This window comes from Schistocerca piceifrons, chromosome 6 (genome assembly GCF_021461385.2).
Source record: "Schistocerca piceifrons isolate TAMUIC-IGC-003096 chromosome 6, iqSchPice1.1, whole genome shotgun sequence".
In the NCBI taxonomy this organism is placed as follows: Eukaryota; Metazoa; Arthropoda; class Insecta; order Orthoptera; family Acrididae; genus Schistocerca; species Schistocerca piceifrons.
The window spans coordinates 382,487,661-382,514,226 of NC_060143.1; the positions used below are offsets into that span (position 1 = coordinate 382,487,661).

The 26,566-nt window shown below is 37.5% G+C and overlaps 1 protein-coding gene across 1 annotated transcript in view; it reads right to left on the reverse strand.

Annotated features, from left to right (window-relative positions):
- Positions 1–335: 335 nt before the first annotated feature.
- The window catches only part of LOC124802653 (ATP-binding cassette subfamily G member 4-like), a 404,387-nt gene continuing 378,156 nt past the window's right edge, over positions 336–26,566 (reverse strand). Inside the window, exons 10-13 of the mRNA XM_047263559.1 lie at positions 18,108–18,208; positions 17,863–18,018; positions 6,937–7,160; positions 336–1,588 (exon numbers count right to left, since the gene is read on the reverse strand). Of these exons, the coding sequence (XP_047119515.1) occupies positions 1,429–1,588; positions 6,937–7,160; positions 17,863–18,018; positions 18,108–18,208 (641 nt within the window). The 3' untranslated portion in view covers positions 336–1,428. The remainder of the gene's footprint in view (positions 1,589–6,936; positions 7,161–17,862; positions 18,019–18,107; positions 18,209–26,566) is intronic.

Here is a 26,566-nt window from a genome sequence, read left to right on the forward strand (position 1 = left end):
CCTTTAGAATTTGAAAGAGAGTCTTCCAGTCAACATTGTCAAAAGCTTTCTCTAAGTCTGCTATAATTTTAGTCCACTGTTTTTTTCCGGTACTGGTAGTTGTATAGAATAAGTTATGTTCCTGAATACTTAAGTTTCATCTATTAATTTATGAAGCATTCATAAGAGCCTGTGCAACCACATTTTCATAAGTTAAGACTGGAGCTCAAATCCAGAATGAAGAATTTCTTGAATGTACAATGGAGCAAGTGCACATTTGTAATTCACATTGACTTTAATGTTGAACATCAGTGACTAAAATTCATTTTAAATGGAAAACTAATTTATACTGATGAGATAGTTTGGGAGTACAATAAGCACCAAAGCCATTTTGTGCCACCCTTACATGATATTGCCTTAGTTATCAAACATTGCATTGTAATTTGCTGGAATTCTAATTACTGGACTTGACATGCTATCCATTAGCAAGCACAGATTTATTTATTCACATGTAAGTGAGTTAAACAAAAGTGGATACTTGCTTAATAGTGTAAATGAATTATCATCCAATATTTTGGAAAAGGGTGCAATACATATACTGAATAGATTTTTTTTTTACAAGTAAACTAAAGTTCTGAGAGAGTCAACTGAAGCTCCTGATTCATCTGAGGTAACGTGTCTTTTGTCTTTGATATTAATTTATTACTTTATACATTCCATGTCCAAGGTTTCTCTTTATGATTGTATCTACAAAATAGGGTTTGTTTGTGGATAAACTAGATGTACAGCAATATATTATCTTATGTAAAATCAGAAACCAAAACAGTTGCAACTGTAGTAGAATAGACAGTACAGAAACACATTTGAGTAAAGTGAAATATTTACTGTACATTTTTTTATTTCATACTGTACTGCTTTCGAAGTCTGTATCTGTTGCACTCACAGTACATAATTTAAGGTTTACTGAACTTCAGTCTACATTTAACTTCTCTTTGTAAGGTATACTGTATCAGTTTAATTTAAATCCTCTAAAGCATATTAATTCTATTAAACATTTGATTTTAATATTGTAATACATGTCTGATTACTGAACAGTTTCATTAATACAATGATGCAGTTCTTGGCTTTCAACAAATTAGAATGTAAATTAAGCACTAATCATACATGGAACACTTAAACATGAAAATAAGTAATATTTTCACTCAACAGCTCAGTCCAACAATGTTATTAAACTGAAGCATACCTGTAATACTGTTACTTTCATTGTCTCACAAACTATGGTATCACCTTTTTAATTCATCAATGAAAGCAATAAAACAACAATACTGATGTGACTTTTTGTGTCTAAATTGTCCTCTCTCTTGTTGCAACCTCCCTGCCAAAATTAATTTTCTAGATTTGAACTCAGGAAATCAGATATTCAGTACATTTTCAATTGTGATGGCTGTGTCACCGGAATATCTTGTAGGCATAGTTAATCCATATGTTGTAGAAATCAGATGATAGCCTCAATCTGATGACTAGATACCAGATGACTCTGAGTACTACGAACATTCCAAATAAACCAAGAATTTGAACAGTAATGCTCTCTTCTTCTGCATTCAGCATCCTGTGGGGAAGAAAATAGGAAAACATTTTTATGTTAACTCACTGCTGAATATGTCTACAGAAACTGTATTGAATACTGAGAAACATAAAACTTAACAATACCCAAATAGTAAATCCCAAATATTACAAGTGTGTATATTAGACAAGGATGGAGAAGGATACCAGCTGTGCCTTTTTAAAGTAGGAATTCTGGCAATTGTCTCAAGCAATTTAAGTAAATCTGTGAAATGTAGATCTTAATGGTCATATGGGGATTTGAAGCCACTGTAATGACCCACATGGATCTACAACTGAGATCTGGGCACTTAGCTCTAAGGCATGCCACAGATGTGAACAGTTGCATCTAGAAGTTTCACAATAAACAGAGGCTGTCACTCATGGATGCACATCCAGCCTCTTGTCTGCACAATCTCATGGTGAGCTGACACCCTTTAGATACAGTCCTGGCCAGCACTAACTCAGGTACATGTTTACCTTCGCATATTTGTTATCATACAGCTATTGTGAGCCATTCCACGACTAGTGTATCAATTATAATAAATTGTTTTCTAGACTTAACTTCATTGTTCGTTGTGTCAGCCATTCTGTGGTATTCCCTTGTGGACTTAGAACAAATTGGTGATAAGTAGGATTGTATCTTCACATATTTTAGATTGTGCAGTTGCTTTCTGCCTTTTGTCATGGCATGGAGTCTCTGATTCAAACATTGGCGCAGGAACAGAATTGAAAGCATTTATTTGCAAAAATTCATCTCCAGCTTCATTTCCTCCTAAGCTCCCAACATTTGACAAGGTAGTGAAAGATTTGAAGGTGTTTGAACACTGCCTATTACAACATTTTCATGCCTTCCACATTACAGACACTCCCAATTTTTATCAGGTGTTGTGGCAGTTTGCCACATTGAAGGAAGCCTCCTTGTTGTTTGATACTTTATGTTTGTTGTTGTCTTCCAATTATCACCACTGCATGCATTTCACAGCCACTAGGGTTGAATTTTACCAATGCAAGAAGTTGCCCCATCAGTCTTATCATGCCTGGGCTGCAACCCTCCACGACATTAGTCACAAGAGCTATTTTGTCATGGACAAGTCAAAAGAGTCATATGTTGGCATCACGGTTTCTGATTTTACCATCTGCTCCAACCTGGATACGGAAGTCCAGCTATGGAACCTCCAGTTGGAGAACTTCTCCCTTGAAGAGGTTTTGTCAATTGCCCAGTTTTATGAGGTCTAACAAGTAGCTGGTCAGCAACCTGAAGCCAGGTGTAATGTTGCAGTGGTTCAGGGTAGCCTGGCTTGCATCTGCTGCTTCCAGAAATGATGATGTGGTGGTGCAAGCTGGCTGATCCTGCAGCTCCTGCACAGTGTGTGTACAATGTTCCAGTTGCTGCTGCCTGTTACCATCATGTCTGCCATGTTCCTCCAAACATGAAAGACCTGAGTGCCCCCAATGTTGGGCCATTGGTCTCAAGTGTCAGAAAAAAGGCCACATTGTGTTAGTCTGTCACTCTACTGTGCAGAACACAGCATCAGAGAACATGGATATGGATATTCAGGAAATCTAATCATCAGAGCTGCTTCCTGAGCATGCATCTAACAAGCTTGTTATTGAGATTGTGGTTCTCTAACAACAGCTGCACCAGCAGGTAGACACCAACTTGGCAGTTTTCTACTTAATGTCCAAATATATTCAGGTCTCGGCTCTCTGTATGTATAGCTGGTAAATAGGTGCCTCAGGTTAAAGTCAAGCTGGAGCATGAGCAGCTCGCCTCTCTTTGGATTGTAGTTCCCATATCCTCTGGTGAATATCATTAAGAAATCCTCTGTTTAATTGTTCTTTGTTGTGATTTTAAGGCCGCCATGAATTCACAGTCCGTGATCAGGACGTAACCACAGCCACATCACGACGAACTGTTCAAACGATTATCAGGGCTTAGTTTTTCTCCAGACTTGATCTTTCCAAAGCATATCACCAGGTACCTGTTGATGATGAGTCCCAGCATATTGTGATCACTAACATGTCATTCAACCCCAATCAGTACAAATTGTTTATGTTTGGGTTGCCAAGTGCCCTTGCAGTTTTTCAGTGTTGTTTGGGACAGGTCATGTCCAATCTTCCACACTGCTTCAACTACTTAGATAACATCATCATTATAGTACATACTATGAGTGACCACCTGCACAACCTCTATTCCCATTTTAAAATCTCCAATCTGTGAATCTGCATTGCAATCTGCAGAAGTCCAATTTTTTCCAACCACCTCTTGAGTTTCAGGATCACATCATCTTGAGGCAGGGCATCCAACTCAAGCAGAGTATTGTCAGAGCCATTACAGACCAGTCACATCCCTATTCATTATGTGAACTGAAGGCATTTTTTTGGGTAAAATTGCTATTATCACCAGTTCATTCTCAGGGCATCCACCATTGCACACCCACTCCATCTCTTCCTACACAAAGTTGGTCCCTTTATTTGGCCTACAGCTTGTGACAGTCCTTCAACACACTGAAGGAACACTTCCAGTCATCACCATGTCTAGCTACCTCGGATCCCAACAAACCATTGGTTTTAGCTATGGGTGCATCACAGATTGATGTGGGGGTGGCCCTTGTCCATCAGAATGTTTATGGCTCAGAGCAGCCACTGGTGTTTGCATCCAAAACCCTCAGTACAGCACAGGTACAGTAATCTCAGATCAACAAGAAGGTTCTGCCCATTGTATATGTGGTCAGAAAATTCCATATTTCCTTGTATGGCACCAAACCCCAACTAATTATGAGCCACAAGTCCTTAATCCGTTTGGGTCCCAAATAAGGCACCCACAGATTGCAGCAGTGGGCCTTGCTCCTCTCCAAATACAACTATGACGTTCCCAGTGGCTGATTCTGTCTGCAGGCTGGTAGTCCACTCTCTCCAACAGGGATGACCTTATCCTCTGAGCTGTTGTTCCGATCTGCTTCTTAACTTCTTTGTCTTGTGTCATCAGCTCTATGTCTTAGATGGGATCCTTCTGATCTTCACAGATGATACGGATCCCTAGGTGATCATTTCCAGGAATCTGCAATGGGAGACTTTTACAGCTGTTATATTGGGCACACAAAACCATTGGCTTGCAGACATGTTTACTGGCCCAGCGTTGACCAAGAGCTTGAACACTTAGTTGCTACACATCTTGTGTGCTAATCAAGAGGCAGACCCAGGTGATCATTCTCTCCATGGCCTCCAGCAACCCAGCCCTGGGAATGCATCCACATTGATTTCGTGGGTCCATTTCCGATTGTCATTGACACATTTTTGCATTTTCAGTTCATGGTCTGGTGCTTCTCAGCCACCACCAAGGCTACTATTCTCTTCAATTTTTTTTTTTTTTAAGATCTTCCAGTTATCCTTGTTTTTGACAATGGATCCCATTTCTTGTCTCAGGTGTTTCATGATATCTGTGTGCAGTCAGACACTCGCCATGCTCAATCCGCTCCCCTTCACCTACTATCCAATGGGGATGCTGAGTGCATAGTTCACACCTTTAAGAACCAGATTAAAAAATATCTGCAAGACTTCCCCATCAAAGAGAACTACCTGGATGACTCCTACTGGTTCCCGTAGCCCAGCGGAGCTTCTCCATGGGTGCCAGCCAAGTACACTGCTCCACCTCCTCTGCCTTGGATCTCGCCCACCATTGCGTTCTGGCATTCTGGGTTTTACACTGAGGACGGGTGTCAGTGTATGTGGTTTTGGTTGGTGGCCCCACTGGATACCAGCAGTCATCATGTGCCAGAACAGCCACCATGTACTCACTCCATGAACAGGGGACTGGGAGGTACAGCATCTTTAGCAGCACTCCCCCACTTGTCCCAATAGTGCCTTTGCTGGTACCCCAACCACTTGGCACCACCTACCAGCAAGAATTCCACACTGCTCTTTCACTTGTGGCAGCACCTCCACTTAACGAGCATATCCCTTCACAGACTTTGGCAGCAACTCTGGTGATGCTCCAGTGCATGTCACAGCAGCCTCAGCCTGTAGTAGTGTCACCTCCACTTAGCACACTGCCAACAGACACTGACATGCATCCCGGCTTGTACTGTCCATCACTGATTCTGTCATCTTGTGCACCAGCAGGGGTGAAGGGGGAACAGGGCCTTTGGGGTGTTCCTCAGGCAGTCACTTTGGCCCATCTCCCTAGGTCTGGAGTTGCTTACTCCACCTGTATCACTACATCTCTAATGACTGGGGTTTGCTCACTCCTCTCACCTCCAGGGCCTTCTTGCATGTGGACACTGTCTCCATATTGCGTCCATCCACAGCTTATCAAAGGGATCAGCAACACTCCACTGCGTGCAAAGGGGAGGGATGTAGTGATCTACATAGGTCCACACCTGAGATCCAGAAGTGCAGTCTTAAGGCACATCACAGAAGTCAGCAAGTGCAGCTAGGAGTTCAACACAGCTGGAAGTTTGGTACAGTTAGGAGTCTCACAACTGTCAAAGGCTGCCACTCATTGTTTCACATGCAGCTTCTCATATGTACATTCTACTGGCCAGCCAACAACTTTCAGAGATGGTCCCAGCAAGCTCTAACTTAGTTACATATTTACCTCTGCATATGTGTTATGGGACTATTATTGTGAGCCACTCCATGGCTGGTGTACCATTATAATAAGCTGCTTTCTTGACTTAATAAAATTTGTTGTGTTTGTCATTGTGTGGTGGTCTCCTGTGGGACACCTATTTTTCCCAAATGTGAGGCCAGCATCATACAAGTGTGTCACATCATAAAACTGACCAAATTTCTTGACCTGAAGGTTTCCATTTAACTATTGTTGCATGCAATACTTGTTTCATTTCCAGGCACTATAAATAATCAACAAGTGATTAAGTGATTTTATCCTTAAAAAGGTAAGATTAGTCCCACTAATGATTAACTTCTGCAGAATATATAATTTGATATTACACACACACACACACACACACACACACACACACACACACACACACACACACAGGAATACACAAACATAGATAAAGGAATATGAAATATCTGAAAACAAACTGATGTTATTTCTTCACAAAGGTATGAAGAATGTAAGTCACTACAGTGATCAATATGTTTTGAAATTATGTTTTGTATATATGAACTTTTAAATCAGTACTTTACATTAACATTCCATGCTGAAGTGGTGTTAGTAGTAGTAGCATTAGTGGTAGCAATTTTACCCATGATTAGATTTCTTTTACAAGGATACAGGACACACTTTTACAATTCAAGAATAACAAAAATAAAGTAATTCACATGTACAAACCCTTACATACTTATAGCTACACTACATGTAAAGAAAATATATTAACTGACCTGAGAATCACATGAGGATACTGGAAAGGGCAGAACATTACATCACAGTCCATGGGCTTCCTGTCTCTCATCATAGCTATTATCATTCCTATCATTCCCAGACGAATGAAACTCATGTTTGTCACTATTTTCATGAAAAGTGATATTTTATGGTACACACCAAGATTGTATTGCCACAGGGCAACAACTGGTGATACAACACAGGGTCCAATCACTGCACCTATCTGTAAGAATTTCAGGATCATTAAGTTATACTGCAGTTCACAAAAAGTAATACTTACTATCTGATAAATGAGAAGAAATATCAACTGCTGAATGGATGTTATTCTAGGTTGGAAATGCCACTATGTAACACATTGGCAAAATTCATTGGATTTTTGAAATGGGCTGAACAAATTTAATGTATCCCCTTTTTGATTTAATAAATTATCTCATGGCAGCGGGGCTGACTTAGCTGCAATTTGCACAATAATGCTATGTGCCAAAGTGGTCATTTGGACACACTTTAGGAACTTTTTGAGTGTCTTGATCACACTTTTTATTATTTCCAAAATCACTTTATGCATTTTGACATTTTGTCATTTTCAAAGGCTATAAAATGCAACATAAAAATGGTATCAGAAGACATGAAAATAAGTCATATTTCACCCGCAAAAGGCAAATGTCCCAAGTTCAAGTTCAAGTGTCTGGCATACAGTTTTAATCTGCCAGGAAGTTTCATATTTCGCCAATGATTAGAGGCATAATATAATGAGTAGAAAACAGTTCACTAGCTTACCAATCCTGTGATATGATACAAAATTTTTCATTAAATACATGTATCTCACCAACATTCTCTGTCATGAGACAAGTGCAAACTGATACCAACAAACAAATTGGAAGCCAAGTGAACTAAGCTGCTAGGCAGCACTGATCATTTGGTACACACTGTATTTGTTTGTTTACAACTGCATTTTCATTGTTACATTGTGTAATACAATTTCATAAGTAAACAATGTTTTACAAAAGGTGTTTCTTTACAAAAACAATGCTTAACATATCTTTTGAGTGGGCGAAAATAAAACATCAGAAGATTGCTCTGAATGGCAGTAGTGTACATGAGGCTAACTTTCTGTTAACAAACAATTTTTTTATGACTTACAGCATATAAAACTCTAGGAATGCCATCTGAGGTATTCAGCATTCATTTATTAGGAACAGGTGCTGCACATGCATTACTATTTTTGTCAATGGTAGCAAATGTGCGTATATGTAATTCAGACAATTTGAGAAGGTGGAAACTTGGAGTGCCATTCACCAGTTCCATCAACAGTATATGGCAACCATCCCAGAGTGTCTTATTGATACTCCGTAACCCCCAAGCATTAATTTAACTAAAGCACCATCCAAAATATAGTCATGTAAAAACTAGTGCAATATTACTGCTATTAGCACTTCGGTAATTGTGCTTCCTTACATAACCTGTTCTCTTTTACTTACGTTACACATCAAAGTTTTTACTTCATAAATTAAGTAAAACTCTTACAGAAACAAATATAACTATGTAACAAACCATACGCTGTAATTGTACATATGACAATTGAAGAATTAATAAAAATTTTAAAAAATTTAGAGATTAGTAGAGGGAATAAGTTTATAAATGGCTCATTTAAAATAATGTACATAAGATTTGGGCTTTTATGACCATAAAACTGTTTTCTGTGAATAATAAGCATTGTAAAAATGCCGTGACAGAGTTAAATAATAATAATAAGTATAGCCAAGGTATCATAAAATTTATTGAAGAGTTTACTTAGTTGAAGGATTTATCTAATAGATACATGATCAGTTTGCACTTGAAGTTAATTTTACTATTTATTAAATTCTTCTCATCACTGGATGCGTGGACAAAGATTTTTTATAGTGAACTCCTCTCTGTGCCATACTGAGGAGTGAAATGAATGAAAAATAGTTTAAATCATTTCCCCTCCTAGTATTATATTTATGATTGTTACTGTTGTTTCTCAGCTGTGATTGATGCTGACAGTAAGGCTGTTATCTGTGAGGCTGTTAACTGTATCTCTACTTGATTAAAGAGCTGTCTTCAAGAGGTTCTTGAGTCGATAACATATATTAACATTATAGCATGCTTCTGTGCAACAAACACTTTCTGCCTCAGTGAAAACATACCCCAAAGAGAATGAAAACAGCAAAAGTAGACAAATTTTTGACATTTTTATCTCCAAAATCTGATGTTATCCTTAACACAAAATTGCAGGGCTCAGCAATTTAAAATCTGTAACACATGTCTTCCATTTAAGATTCTTATTGGTATATAATCCATAGAATTTAGAATGTCATTCTTCATTTATTGACTTATCCTTGAGCATTATTTTTAATGGTGTGTTCTGGCCTCATGCAGCACATTTTGGCATATATTGTGTTTTATTTAGGTTCAGTGACAGTACATTTGTAGAGAGCCAATTATCAATTTTCAAGAAAATTATATTTAAATTTTCAAATATCACAGTTTCTCCATTACACTTGGTTATAATACTTCCATTATCAGCATCGAGAACTGTTTTTGCTTCTTGGATGCATGACAGAAATCACTTATACACTGGTGTGTAAAACTTAAGGAAAGTAATTTTCACATGGTGTGTCACTGGTGCATAACCTAGTTTGATCAAACTTCAACGATACATGAAAAAAATTGCTACAATGTAGTGCAGAACATAACTGACAGAAACATGCAATTAGAGCAACAGAAATAGCATATTTATTCAAAGACAACAATTACACTAAGATCACTGCAGTTCACAATGGACCACTGGACATTACAAGTGGTGGGACAAGGTTCTTAATAGTACATGTGATAGCCACAGATGCCAATGTATTTTCTGCAAAGTGCTACCACACTGATCTTAAGGTTAGTAAGGATTCTTGTAGTAGGGCATTCCTTTCCTCCACTACTGTGGTTGACAATCACTGAATGGTCACTGGGGCATGTGGACTTGATCCAGTATGTCTTAGCAAGGAAAAATATGCATGATCAGTAGGATTTAAATAAAGGAATGGACAGGTCATGCCAAATATCCTCTCATTCCAAGAGCTCCTCCATCTGCACTGTTCAATATGATCATGCATTGTCATCCATTAAAATAAAGGCAGGGGTGCATTCAGGCCTGATTTCATTCTTATGTATGACAATGCATAATCATACTGAACAGCACAGTTGAAGGAGTGGAATAGGAGGGAGTGCATTGTAACAGTAATGTTCAGTGCTAAGTATACCATTTCCAAAGTTTTGGAGGTAGTATGCCCATTCATTGAACATTATGTGTTGCCACACCATAACTCATGGGCCACCAAAGTGATCATATTCAATAATGTACCTGAGTGCATTACATACCTCTAGTTATATGGGGGTACGTCTAGCATTGTCAAACATGATTACTTTGCTGGTCCAGGTGTTATGGTGTGGCAAAGCATAATGTTGCATGGGCAGACTGACCTCCAAATCTTTGAACATGAAACACTTGTTGGTCAACATTATTGTGACACTGTGCTCCTTTCCCATGTGCACCTTTTAAGGGTGTATTTGTCCCTATCTTAATTTTTATGGATGACAATGTGTGACCACACTGATATTTATCTTTGTAGATGAAGTATCTCTTGGAAGGAGAGGATATTTTACAAATGGACTGGCCTGCACCTTCCTCCAAATTAAATCGCATTGAGCACCTGTGGGATGTATTGGGGAAATGTATTGCAGCGTGTCAATATGCACCAAAGACTGTCCAGCAGTTGCCAACTGTACTGGTGGAAGTGAGAATACCCTACCACAAGAACTCCTTAGCAACTTTGTGTCCAGCATGGGAGGAAACTGCAGAAAATGTGTTGCCATCTGTGGTGATCACATCCCTTTCAGGAACTATACTCCACTGTTTGCAATGTTGAGGGGACTATCATGAAATACGGTGACTTCTATGTAGTTATTGTCTTTGAAGGAGTGTCATTTCTTATTGTCTCAATGCATATTTATTCCTATTACCATCCATACTATACCAAAGCAGATCTTTCCAAGTATGTTATAAATTTCATCAAGTTATGTGACACATGTGAAAGTTACTTTTGTCCTCAAGTTTAGCACATGAGAACAAAAATAGGCTCAATATCAATCCCTGTGGTACATCATGTAACCGCTCAATGTCATTCAATATGATCACGACACCCCTCGATTGACGTTAACACTCGTGGTATCACTTGCCTTCATACATGGCAGTGGACGTTTGAAAATTCGTGACGCTTGCTCAATGGTCACCAATTGATTGAAATGTATTTCCCGGCTGACTCTTAATTCAATTACTGCCACGGGGGTGAGGAGAAAGAACACATCCTAGTGGTACCAGCATTATGTGTATTTAGATGTTCGATTAATCTGAATGGTTTGTAATGTTCCAGCAATTCTATTCAAACTCTATGCTGATGTACCAACAAGGACCATTTTCGCAGATAAACATGCAAGTATGTAATGTATGTTCAGTTTCTCAATATAGTTCATCACATTCACACATTACACATCCGCTGTAAGAACAATTTCATGCATTTACATTTTTGGTGTCCCACAATATTGGTTGGCTAAATATTATGACGATATGTTGCTTACAACTTCCACAGATATTGTTTATCATGTAGTCAAGACTACGTAATGAAGCCAAAACCGTGGATGAAATTGAAATGTAGTTTGTTTATTAACACTTCTCTTTTCACTAATTAAATATGAAATATGAATCGGGATTGGAGGTGATGATCCTATCCTTCTTTTTTAGTATTTCAGGTCCCCGTTGATTAATATCAGGTAGTTAATAAGCAAACTATTTTTTATGCTGGCTTGTTGTTTGTATCAGTTACCCGCACAACCGTTCAAGGATAAGATTCTATTAATGTTCCGCGCACATGCGTTTCACCATTTTATAAAATGCGGAATTATGTAAACTATAGCTTTCCATTGTGCACAACCTTCATGGGTTCCACAACCATAATAGTTTCCCAAGAGTATTTTTCCCAGCTAACACAAAGTTCAAATTATGTTGTCGGATTCATTTTCACTCCACCCGACAATAAACGTCTCTGATCACTTCGTCACACATAATGTATTTTAAACGTGCTTGAAGAGTCTTTAAATAATCTCCTCAACGAATTTCACAGTCAAGTACCTCTTTTTTATTGACCAGCCCGATCGCGATAACTGAAGGTAGAGAGCTCAATAATGTGTTACATGTTCTTTCATATGTATTAAAAAACAGACGCATCCCTATATCTTTCTGTCCCACTTGGTCTTTGCTACTTTGCTTTTTATTACTTTTCATTATATTGCTTCTTAATAATACTGTGCAGTTATTAAAGTTTTGTACTACTTTCCCCGTTTTAATTCTTCCCCGATTTTAATTAATATGATGCTAATTGACACGCCTGCCCGCAAAGTACCGTTATAACCATTATTCCCCATTTGGAAGATGATGTTTTACTTCTTATGCTCCCTGGGTTCTTAATGTGACAATTTGCATTCTTTTACTTAGATATGATGAAACCAGGTTACCAGCATGATCTCTATGCTGAAATAATTGAGCTTCTGCAGGAGGATACTGTGTAGTGCACAAACAAATGCCTTTGAATAGTTAGAGAAAATAGCATTTGACAGTTATTTTGACTTTCAAATTTTGTAAAAACCAATTCTTAGATTCTGAAAGTTGCATGCTTGGTGGAAGGATCCTTTTTATACCCAAATTGAGACTAAGTATCTTACCTTGAAAGTGGTACATTAAGGTCTTGTGTACATAACTGAAAAAAGTTGAGAGATTAGTTGGAAATTATTAATGTTTGTTTCACTACCTTTCTTGCAAAGGGGTCTCACAATAGTATATTTTAGTCTATCTGAAAATATAGCTTGCATTAGTTGTGTAATACATATGCAACTGAATACATTTCATACATGTGCAGAACAGGATTTTAGTGATTTACTTGAGACATTATCAAGTTCATGAGAGTTTCTGCTTTTGAGGGAGTTAATTATTTTGTTAATTTCTTTGGCAGAGCATGAATTAATTGTGATTTACCTGTACATATGTGGTATTGATACTGCTGCTTGCATGTTGGCCTACTCTGTTGTTTTACAACTTGAACTGCCCACTCCAGTCTTAAGAGCAAATTATACAAAGTGATTATTAAACATGTTGGCTACCTGACTGCTATAATTTGTTATTTTATTTAATAAAAAAGTCCTCCCATTCCTTAACTACTGACCAGATAAATTTAATTTTATTATCTGTATTATTAATTCCATACATTTATTTTAATCACACTTCTTTATATAGCACAATATTTCTTGTTGTTTGAAATCAGTCCTGCTACTATGTTTCTCCTAATTATTCCTTACAATTCCCTTCTCCTTCCACATGATATTTTAACATTTTTTGTAATCCAGAGAATTTCAGATGCTTCTTAGTTAACGTAGTTTATTGGTTTATGGGAAAGCAGTTTTCATAGATTGATGGAAATGCATCTGCATCAACATCTACATCTATACTCTGCAAACCTCCATGATGCACATAGCATGCATCTATAAATAAATTATATCTGTCACATTATCTGGCTCCCTCCAATGCACTTCCTATATGGTTGGCTTTAAAAGTCTCTATTAGCTGTTCATATACCACTCCAACTGTTTTCCGTGGTACCCCTTCATTGTAACCAGGTAAGTTATTTAGTATGGTTAGTAGTGTACCATGGCCATAGAGGCCATTCACTATGGAATAAATGTGTTCATTGCTAATTAAGCATTCACCAAAAAATATGTTCTTTATTGATGTATTATCTTTGATGCTATTCTTGTCCAATCTGTTGAGAGCTCTTTAGCTCTTAAAATCTGTCAATACATGGGCCCATTTACTTAAACCCTTAGTCATTTCCTCAATAAATTGTGTTATTCAGTCAAGGTTAGCACTACGTTTTACTACACTTGTGACCTGGTACCCTAATCCTACACCTCTATATCTACACCTACATCTACATGGCTGCTCTGTAAATCACACTCAAATGCCGTGCAAATGGTTCATCAAACCACCTTCACAATTATTCTCTGTTATTCCACACTCATACAGCATGCAGAGAAAATGACACCTGTATTTTTATGTAGGTGCTCTGATTTCCCTTATTTTATTATGATATTCATTTCTCCCTTTGTAGTTCAGCATCAACAAAATATTTTTGTATATGGAGGAGAAAACCGGTGATTGAAATTTCATGAAAAGATCCCACAGCAATGAGAAACACCTTTGTTTTAATGATGTTCATCCCAAATCTTGTATCATGTCTTTGACACTCTCTCCTCTATTTCTCAATAACACAAAATGTGCTGCAGTTCCTTGAATTTTCTTGATGTACTCCATCAGTCCTATCTAGGACAGATCCTACATGATGCAGCAGTATGTCAAAAGAGGATGGACAAGCTTAGTGCAGGCATTCTCTTCAGTAGATCTGTTGCATCTTCTAAATGTAATCCTTATCTTTACTGCAATTGTTAGCCAACAACTGTGCCATGATTACTGCTAGCAGTAACACTTTTCTTTTACTACAACTCAGTTTTTGAACTGTCTCTTAAATTGTTATTAATGGTCTGCTCACCCAATTTCCTTTATAGCTCAACGAAGTGTCTTCACTTCAGCACATAACAGGTTCTGTCTGTTTTTCAGCAAAGACTATAGTAGGGTAGACATTCAAATTTTTTTCCAATAATTACACACTGCCTGAAAAAAAAAAAAAACAGTGAACCTTCCAGAAGGCATGCTTGATTGTCTATGTAACTTTATACATGTACACCTCACCTGCGGATATGTAAAATGATTGGAGTTGCCATTTTCTGTACCAGGTAGAACATCCACCACAGTGCATTAGTCCTGTTGATGTTTAGTGTTGTTATCAGTCCTGGTAGGATATATAATGGACATGAACAATATCAGAACTTGCCTAATCACTGTGAAGGACACAGAGATGCCACATAGTCATTTAAGGCAATGTTATCAGCAACTGACACAGTTTAAAGAGAGCCTCAATATGGGACACCATTTGACCTATTGGTCAAATCATGTAATATGCAGATAAATGGGGCCATTCAAATCTGATAGTAGCCTGAATGGCTGCATGGGAATACAATTGCAGGCCTACTCATTGTTAAGGCTCTGGTTGAACATATACTTGTATGACAACCACAAGGGATGATCACTTTATTGTCCAACAAGCACAAAGTAATCCCTTCAAATCAGTACTTGCCATTCTAGAGCAATAAACTGACTCCCTGCATCATGTGTCATTCTGTACCATTGGTTACAGACTATCAGTAGAAAGACTAAGGATATACCATCTCATACATAGGCTGTAGTTAACACTACAACACAAACACCAGCATTTGGAGTAGTGCTTTGATTGGGACTCATGTTCTGCTGATGAATAGCACAGTGTTGCACTCAGCAATGAATGGCAGTTCTGCACTATCCCAACTGACCATCATTGGTGATGACTTGTGGGAGGTCACATTCTTCCAAAGTTTTGGAGAGGCACAGTGGTGTTACTTTTGGCATAACGTTGTTGAGAGACACTGGGTATTACTTCAGGTCATGGCCGATAGTACTTCAGGGAACTCAGATGGCACAATCATATGTAATGGACATCCTGTGTCCTCACGTGTTATCTCTCATATGACATTATAGTAATGCCATTATTCAACAGGACAACACTCATCCACACAGGGTATGTGTCTCAATGGACTGTCTGCAAGACGTTGAGGAACTCCTTTGACCAGTAAGACCTCCACATCTCTTTCTGATACAACATGTAGGAACAGCTTTGACATCAACTCTGTCCCAGTACCAGTATGCAGGTTACTGCGGACCACTTACAGTAGTGGTGGGCCAGCTTACCTCAGGAAAGGATACAATATCTTTTTTGACACCCTCCCCAACCAAATCAGCATGTGTATCCAGCCCAGAGTAAGTGTGACATCACACTGATAAGTGGGTTCATACACAAAGTTCTTCATAAATTTGACTCAAATTTGTAATCACAGGAATAACATCACATACCTTATCGACCTGTCAATTATAATTTGTTTCCTCCTCCTTTTGTATGCTTCACTTTTAATGTCAGACAGTATGTATTTTGCACCACTGCTGCTAATATTTTAGTTTTTCAGTCACTTTATAAACTTAATTTTGTTCAGTATTTTATGTGAGGAAAAATGTGTATCTTAGTGCAGCATAAAAGTGTTAATAGAATTTCAGCAGTAAACCATGTTATTCAATTTAATAGATGCAGATTCTAATTATGAAATAAATTGCATCTAAAATTTAAATTGATGTGGCAGGCAATATTTTCTGTCCTTTGGAAACTGACTTTGTCAGTGTGTGTTGTGGAAATAATATAATGATGCTCATAATTCATTTTCATCTAACCAGCAGTCTATATTTTGATCCCCAGAAACAATTGCTTCATAAAATAACTATCAGAACAGTTCTGCAGGGTGGTTTTCCCCAGCCAACATGTACAAAATTGCAAATGTTTCATTATATTGCAGAGTGTTTGTAGTATCCTGTAATTATTGCAATATGATTGAAAGCAGTATGTACTAACAAAATGAGATTTTTTCTGAAACTTTAAATTTCTCTTTTAAAATTATCTAGAGAGCAGTACAAGAAAACAATTAAAAATTTAACCCATAAAAATGTTCATTCTTGATGCTTCTCCTTATTTATTTAGTTATGTATTTATATTAAAAAACAAAGATGCTGTGGCTTACCAAATGAGAAAGTGCTGGTAGATAGACACAATAAAAAACACACACACACAAATTTCAAGCTTTCGCAATAAGGGAGAGGGTAAGGAGTCATTCCAATCCCGGGAGCGGAAAGACTTACCTTAGGGGGGAAAAGGGACAGGCCTGTGTCTGTATATGTGCGGATGGATATGCGTGTGTGTGCGAGTGTATACATGTCCCTTTTCCCTCCTAAGGTAAGTCTTTCCACTCCCAGGATTGGAATGACTCCTTACCCTCTCCCTTAAAACCCACATCCTTTTGTCTTTCCCTCTTTCCTGATGAAGCAACCGTGGGTTGCGATAGATTGAAATTTGTGTGTGTGTGTTTGTGCGTTTTTTTTTATTGTGTCTATCTACCAGTGCTTTCTAGTTTGGTAAGTCACAGCATCTTTGTTTTTTAATATATTTTTCCCATGTGGAATGTTTCTTTCTATTATATTCATATTTATGTATTTATTGTTTATTTTACTTCATTTACAGCATTCTGTTTTACCGTATCTTTTGCCATTTTCTCCTTCCTGCATTCCATCTCACTGCTTACCTCCTCCTCCTCCTCCTCCTCCTCTTCCCCTCTCTCTGTCCTTTTTTATATTTTGCCCCCCCCCCCCCCCCCATTTACCTCATTCCAACATGACATTTGGTTTCATAAATTATTTTCTCTTTTTTATTTCCAAATTACTTTCTATTGGCCATTCTTCTCTATTGACCCTCAGTATCATTGATTTTCTTGTACACACAGCACTGTCCAGGTTTACTATTTTCTTGGTATCTCACCTCTTGTTACCGATATCGTCCTTTTATTTTCCTATGTACAACTCTTCAAGATAAAACTTCCTCACATTTGATTTGCTCATAAAGTCATAACTTCACAGTTATTTTCAAACTGTCATATTTGTCCTACAGAAATTCCCTAATTCTCTGTATGTGTGAAACTAGACATTGTTGTTTAGATTTTTTGAAAATTAGGTATTCCCATTAATATAAAATGTACATTTTTGAGAAAAACTGCAAATAATGAAAATATATAAATGAAGCAAAAATTTGCAATACTACATTTGAGAAGAAGATTTTACTTACTTGTGGGCGGAATACTGTTCCTATTAGAAGACCATAACTCTCAGAAACTATAGAAACTAGGAAAAACAGCAAAGAATACATCAGGAACCTGTACCATTCAAGAGGCTGGCTGGAGAGTAAATAGGAGAGTGGGACAAACACCAATGTCCACGCATGCTGAAATTTTAACAGACATGTTTTTAACAGTTAAAATTTCTAACTAATGACTACTGTAATGTTAGTACAATTAACTGGCCAATACATACCATACAAATAAGTTTCGAAATAAAGACAGCAGCAAAATATGAATTCAATGAGTACCATCCGTTTTGGTATTCTCGCTTCACAAGTTTAAGCTCAAAAGGATCTGAAAATTAAAGGTAAACCAAGCATTAATGGAAAACTGTCATCTTGAAATTGCAATCATACTTCACATACTTCTGTTTCATTCTGTCCTGTGGCATAACATTCTTCAGCAATGCAACTAAGATCACAAAAATATTTATTCTACAGAACCCTGAAGTAATATTATTATACCAGGGTGAACCAAAATTTGCATACTCAGGTGTCATAATGGCATTTATTGCATATTAGCAATACAAAAATGTCTTGAATAAAATTTCATCTCATGCATACATATGGTAGGACATGGGTAAGGAAAGCAATCTGGCAACATTGTAATCAGATGTGAGCTATTTTTTTTTACTCTATGTAACTTGACGCCAACACCCCTGCTGCAGTGTGTAATGGTACTTGAATTACATAACCATTATGGTACCTCACCTGAACCTCTCGATACCAGTAATATTCTACTGTATTTCTGTTAACTACTTAACATATTTCTGAGACAACATTCAGATTTGATTTCACTTTTGATATGTCGATATGTTTATATTGCAATGATATTATTCTTATGTGTATTCTTTCTTTTGTCACTATGATCTTTGACATACTTGTAACTCTGATTTTTGGGCGCGTAAGTGATTATTAGTTAGTTGTTAAGTTGTTAGAGAGTCAGACGTTGAGATAGTCAAGTCGTGTGTGTCATGTTGGAAAGACGAATATTGTCATCAGCTTATAAAATGTAAACTTTAACAGTGATTGTGAGGAAGATGTTTTCAAGTATGTTTTGTATTGTGAAGTGTTGTTTTGTGTGTTACGTGATACTGCAATAAAATCAATTAAAAGGAAGTGTAACTTAAATTCGGAGTGCTGATTATTTTTCTTTTTTTTCATCACTATTGTGCTATCTTTGAAAGGTTTAATCTCCAAGAATGGTTTGAGAAGCGCATCTACAAAACTTTTCAATATAGCAGAATAAAACCTAGGCCTCTTTGCATCCGAGCTTGGAATCATAACCACCTAGATTTTCAACGATTGAGCCATGATTTTACAATGAGACCAGTGTGGGAAACATGAAAAGATGAGTGACTAGTTTTTTGATTATTACATGAAATGACTTTATTAACTGTGCTCTAATGACACCTGCCACATAATATGACTGCTGTTGCCTGAAAATGCAGTATTTAGCAGCGTGAGCAACACCACAATCATTATTAAATGCTGACCTTTGTTGTGGTAGGGTTGTTAGAAGTGGTAACACTGGTTCCCATCAGATCACCAAAATTAAAAGCTCTTGTGCTTGTCTAGCACTTGAATGACTCACTGCCCTAGACTGCCAAGTGCTGTTGGCAAGTGTGCCACACTCAGCCCCTTTGAGGCCAACTGAGGAGCTACTTGACTGAGAAGTAGAGGCACCAGTCACAAAAACTAACAAAGGCCAGGAGAGCATTGTGCTGATCATGTGTCTCTCTGTATCTGCACCTGGTGATACCAAAGGACTGAGGATAACACGGTGGTTGGTCGGTACCATTGGGCATTGAAGGCCCATTTTGGCAGTGTTCGTTTGTTTGTTCTATGTAAGTTGGCAAAAAAGTATCCCATAAAAGCCTCTTTAGGTATCTTGGGATTGTTACACTTATGTGCCAATGCATATACAGTCAAATTATATGTTGTGGTTGATAATAAAAGTGAATTTAAGATGAACTGAAAATCTCAAGCACATTACTAGGAGTAGAAATACACTCTAAGAGAAAAAAAAATGAAGCACCACAAATGAATTATTTTAATGGGATGGAAATCAGTAGATTTGATGTAGATGTAGAGACAAACAACTGATTACAATTTCAGAAAAATTGGATCATCTATTCAAGAGAAAGAGCTTCACAAATCGAGCAAGTCAACAATGCATTGGTCCACCTTTGACGCGTATTCAAGCAGTTGGTCAGGTTGACATTGGTTGATAGAGCAGGTGGATGTCCTTCTGAGGCCTAGTACAACAAATTCTATCCAGTTAGGAAGTTAGATGATCAAAATCTCAAGCTGGTTTGGGGACCTTGCCCATAATGTTTGAAATGTTCTCAATTAGGGAGAGACCCAGCGCCCTTGTTGGCCAAGATAGGATTTTGCAAGCATGAAGACGAGCAGTAGAATCTCTCATTGTGTGTGGGTGGGAATCACCTTGCTGAAATGTAATCCAAGGATGGCTTGCAGTGAAGGGTAACAAAATGGGGTAGAATATTATTGACGTGCTGGTGTGCTGTAAGGATGCTGCAGACAGCAGCCAAAGGGTCCTGCTATGAAATAATGGGCACCCCAGACAATCACTTCTGGCTGTTGGGCCATATGGCAGATAGTTAGGGTGGTATTCCAACATTGTCTGGGACCTCACCGGACACATTGTTTGAGGCCCAATGACCAGTGAATACATATCAGAGTATGATCTTGACAGTAGTGGGACACTAACCTGACTGTTGCCCACAATATGGCCCAACAACCAGGAGTGATTGGGGTGCCATTTCATTTCATAGAAGAACCCATTTGGTAGTCATCTGCAGCATCCTTACTGTGCAGGGGTACATCGACAACATTCTATGCCCTGTTTTGTTCCCCTTTATGGCAAGCCATCATGGGATTACATTTAAGGAAGATAATGCCCAACCACATGTGGGAAGAGTTTCTACTGCTTGTCATTTTGCTTGTCAGATGCTACCTTGTCCAGCAAAATCACTGGATCTCTCCTCAGTCAATAGAATTTTGAGCATTATGGGCAGGGCTCTCCAAGCAACACAGGATTTTGGTGAGCTAACATGCCAACTTGACAGAATTTGGCATGATATCCCTCAGGAGGAGATCCAACAAATCTGTCAATCAATGCCAAGTCAAAGAACAGCTTGTATGATGGCCAGACATGAAACAGTGGGCTACTGACTTATGTTACTCAATTTGTGAATCTCTTTCTTTTGAATAAATCCAATTTTTCTGAAACGGTAATCATTTCTTTGTCTGTATATATACCACTATCCATTTCTGTCCCATTCTGAAAGTTCTTTTGTGGTGCATACTTTTTTTGTGTTATTTATCTTCCTGTCCATTCTTGTTTCTTATAATTTTGATCAAAATGAAGTTTAAATTACAGCATAAAAGTCTGTAAACAGTTGCTGACATACATTAGAAAGGTAATGGTAAATCCCAAGATATTCAAGACTGTACCTTCTTAAACTTCCTTTCTACATTTTATAAGAAAGTTTAAACTTGGGTATGTAAAGTCCAGTTAACACTATGTTCACATGAAACAGATTTTCATCTTTGTCAGCATTTCTGAAATCAGTAAAGTGGATTAAATGAATAATATAAAGTAGCCAATACAAACAGCATCTAAGTAGTATAAATGGAGGAAGAATAATATATCCTCTTGTAAACTAGCAGCTTTCTCTTTGTGCTATAGTCTGCTCTATGAACAATGGTGGTTCGTTCATGTTGAGGCATGGCCAGAGATTGCATTGTTGATGATTCCAAGTGACAGTTTCCCTATGCACATGAGCATGCTTTCCGCTTTAAGAAAGCATATATCCTGCAAATTGTGTCTCTTGCTTACTTATGCAGAAATTATCACTTACCACCACAATTAGCAATGATGAATCACAACAAATGAAATCATAATTCCCTAAACATCTCTGTATGATCACTTTTAATGCTCACATTAGCTACAGTGTTCACAGCAGAGTGCTTGGAATATACTGAACACTCATTGGCTATTGGATCATACGTAATGTAGGTGCACGGCACAAGCATAAATTCGACCATCATTTGTGACTCCAACTAAAGTAGTAATTACCATTATTATTAGTGACAGTAAATTATTACTAATCATAACTTGTATATTTTACAGAACACTACACTTTATGTTAGGATTTGCAGGACATATTGTGTACCTGAATTAATGAGTCTAATTAAACAGATTTATATACTGTATTTTCTTTCTGATAGGAATAAAATAGATGTCGTTTGTTCATTGGTATAATGTATTAGTTACATATTAATAAGAATATAAATAAAGGAAATTCTATTCTGATCCAAGCTGATGGAGATGGTGGCCAAGCGCATGTGAGATGTGCTTGCTTGTGTGAATGAACGTGTGCTTGTTTCCTATTCTGACAAAGCCTTTGGCTGAAAGCTAATCTGTAAGTGTCATTTTGTTGTGCCTGTCTGCAACTTAATGTGTCATCTTTATGCATTTAGCAGCCTCTATTTTCATTATGCTGTTGATATTCCAGTGTTGAGTTTTCATTGTTTTAAAAAATCATTCTTCACATTTGAACCTAACTTCCTGAAGTGCACCTCCTCAATAAAAAAAAGTTTTAAGAAAGTTCTGGTAGAATGTAAATGTTATAGATCAGCCACAGAGTGACCACATCATGTTTTCAGCACAATGTCTTCATCCTGTGGCTTCCTTATCCTTGGCCCACTGAAAAGTGTCAAAGCAGTAGTTCTCTTTTCATTCAGAAATATGTCATTGTGTAAACTTGCCACATTTTTATATTCATGTTAGAGTCAGTTTAATATGCAAATTAATTAAATTACAATTAAATCAAATCAAATTCAGAGAGAATTTGGTTACATTCAATTTCAATATAACAGCAGTTATTATATATGTTACTTCTTCCTTTTCTTCCATCTCCACTATTGATTGCATGTACTGGGTATCGGCTAAGACAACTTTTGCATGGTGTGCCTACCACAAAGCAACCAAGTTCAATAGAAGAACCATCCAAACCCCTGCTGGTTTAGAAGGTAGGGAAAGCATCAGCTCCTCATGCCAGACTAAGGTAAGGGGGAATGGATGCTGAAGATAGCAGATCATTGTGTTCTACTTGCTTCCTGGGGGCAGGGGACATTATCAGCCAGGCACACACTGTAACAATTTTATGCTAACAGCATCTGTGAACACTTCCCTGGTGAAAAGAGGATTTTGTAAACAACATAACCAGTTTTTGAGCCATTCTTCACAGAAAACATTTTAGGTGATATACTGATCTCAAAAGCTTTCCAAATTGCATGGACAGTCCCTGGAATTGACAGTCAAGCACTTTAGTCACCTGTTCAGCATTTTGGCCAACATTATTTTTTCTTTCTTCTTTTTCTCTTTATATGTATCACACTAGTAAACACTGTACAAAAGCGCCAAATTTAAGATATATGGTCTGTCTTGAGTATTATGACATATAAGGAATTTATTGGAAGAGTTGTATCAGTATACTTGATTGGAAGAGCCACATTTTTCTACAGTGGTGGGAGTACACTAGCATCTGCTTAATTTTTTCATTTTCAGGACAAAAATTGTACTTTTTGGTTGGCAATCACTGCAGGAAAAATGTGCAAAATTGATGCCCTCTACACTTTTCTAACACTTTGGTTTATGGTCTGAATAGAGTGACTTTAGGCTCTGCTTCAGAAGGGGACTCTTAAGCCTCTATTTGCAGCAGACACACTTCATATTTTACATTCAGTAGAAACATTTTGGGTTCTGCACACAGTTGGACTACTCTTCAGTCAGGTTGCTTCTGGCAGAGACTTTGCCTTGCAAACTCCACATTCCAGCCTCATCCAATAACTTTACAGCAGTGCATGCACACCAGGTGCATGTAATGAGCTATCTGCAACTCCCACAGGCAGCACATTCATATTCCAATGATAAGATTTACAAGCAGCACCAGTGGTATAGGTAATGATGAATTTAATAACTCTCAATAATTTCATAGTTAGGTGCTACCTGGTCACTGAGGCTGGCACAGTAGGACAACAACTTTTCTTTTATTCCAAGCATGAATGCAATCAATGCTGCCAAGTTGCAGATTTGAATCAGTTAAAATTTAATATGTTACAGAGCTGAATTTGACATGTGCTTCACTTCATGAACTTTTCAAGTTTTAAGTCACAACAATGTCATCTTTTTTATTCATCATTATTGTTGTTGCATCTGGAGTAACTTTTACTAAATATTTAAGTTTTTAAAAAAGTAAAATTGTGCTGATAAACTCAAGAATTTATCATTTACTTGAATTTAATGTGATAGCTAGTCACCTCTTCGCATAACTAAGGAAATAATGCTATTACCCTCACCCACTGATAAAAAAATTAGCATTTATTAACTTCATTGTGCACAGTTTAATTAGTATGGTTTCTTGAGGGAGAGGTTTAGATAGATATCCAACTTGATAATATCTCACTTTTTTTTTTTTTTTTTTTTTTTAACAGCAGGGACAGTGGAACGGGGGTGGGGGCAGGGATTACAAGCATTCTGTGTACAAACAGTCTGCTGATACACTGATAGTTACAGGTGCCACAAGGATGCACCAGCCACTTTACCGAGCTGTGCACTTGTCAAGAAACTGGTGTCACTGCTATTGAGGAAACAAATACCATGCACACATCACACAGTTTCAGACATGCTTCCACCTGCTGAATACTTAAGGCAATATGCACCCTTCAGCAGCAACATGCAATTTCTCACTTGATTCTAGGCCATGAGCCAGCTACACTCTCAGCTCATCAATCTCCACACTGCTTCACGCCACTCCACAGTGTGTGGCCCCTATAGATGCCACTCTACAGCTGATAGGGAACAGGCTTCCTTCAGAAATGATATTCTCAGAGTGAGCTTTGTATGTTTTATTCTCAAGTGATCATGAACAATCTTTCATTCTAAACTTTTTGTGAACAATGTGTCATGAATAAATTTTTCTTAAGTTAAACATGGGCATTATAATTCAATACAGCATGCATCATCAACAGTATGTCTTAACAATGACGGATTGGGTCAAACCAGGATTTAACAACTGGTGATGGGGATAAATGACAGGATCTAACAGAAGTGACAAGGATAACACTGTATTTTCTGCTATGCCCTCATCTCTTTAAGCGACACATTGCTTCTTTGTCCAGGTTGGGTTCTTGTGTGTGTAATGACTTCACACGGTGTGTACATCTTTGAACTTTCTGGAATTTAATACCGCATGTCTGCTTCTGGGGTCACAGCCTGCAGCAAAATAATGTCAAGAGGGTAGATTCAACACACGTTGCTGGTATCACTTGCGGTTGTGTCAGGGCTGATCCAGAGTCAGGCCTAGCACCAGTATGTCCTCTGAATCCAGTGCCTTCAGGCTTTTGTGTCACCTCTTCATCTCACCCACTGCCTGTCTGCTTCGCACTTCTGGAATCAGTACAGTGGATTGAGACAGCAAAGTTTGTACCTGTTTTGCCCTTTGGGCTTCAGAATTTCAAGTAAACTGATGGAATACCGGGATGTAATGAGCTTAGTAACTGACATTTTGTTTGTTATGTTACAAGAATAAAGTCTGCATATACTAGGATCTATTACCATAGAGTGTGGTTCTGTAGAGTCATTTTTTGTGTGTAAGGAGTAATGCAGGTGCTCATTTCTTAGCTAATGGAATAATGAGGTATAATAATGCAATGATGAAATAATGAAGTAGTAATGAGAGATAATGAAAAGTGTGTTAGATAGGGTATTAATGATTAGCAAGCCTGTCTTTGCAGTATGGGTAATTTCTGAGAATGCAATCCCCTGGTTAACAAGGTTAGGATTGGAAGGATATAATGTGATTAACAGACATGTATGAGTAATGTAATGTGAACTGTATACAGGCATTTCTTGTTACAGTGAAAATCTGTTGGAGCTAGGTGACATTTAGTACTGTTTATGTAAATCATGACAATGAAACTAAAAAGTTGACTGTAAGAATAATTTTTTGAAGAATATTGGATACATTGTGCTGCATATTTGGTTTTAAATGCTGCTGGAAAGTGCTATTTGTGTTCCAGATAATGATTGGCTTAGGGTAATGATACATTGAAGGAAAAATATTTCTGCTGAGTGACTAGTAACAGTAATTCAAAAGTAATATGAATATTCTGACAAGGGTGGACAATTTTATTACATTTTGGGAAATTTCATGAGAATATAATTTTCTGATTGAGAGAAGTTAGTAACCCAGTTTGAGTGAAAAATGTAATTATTTGATTTGAAACAGCTTCCATTACTTTAATTTAATTTAACTAGTAATAATGTAATGGTATAGTGATCATGGTTTTGTTCTCCTTATAACAGGGGAAGTTAGGGTAAGCTGGACCTATTTTTTCTTCCCTTGAAGTCTTAGTTAAAGAATGGTTCTTTTTAAAACTTTTATTCATGAATCTGGAGTGAAACACATACCAAAACTATAGGCACTTTTATTTTTGTATTATCTCAGAGTTTTTACAGAACTAGAAGAACTTTGATCCTACTTTGAGACCATGTAACCCCAGTGGCTGGTTTAACTGAACCATTTATCAGTTTCCACCTGACCTCTCAGTTAAATAAATG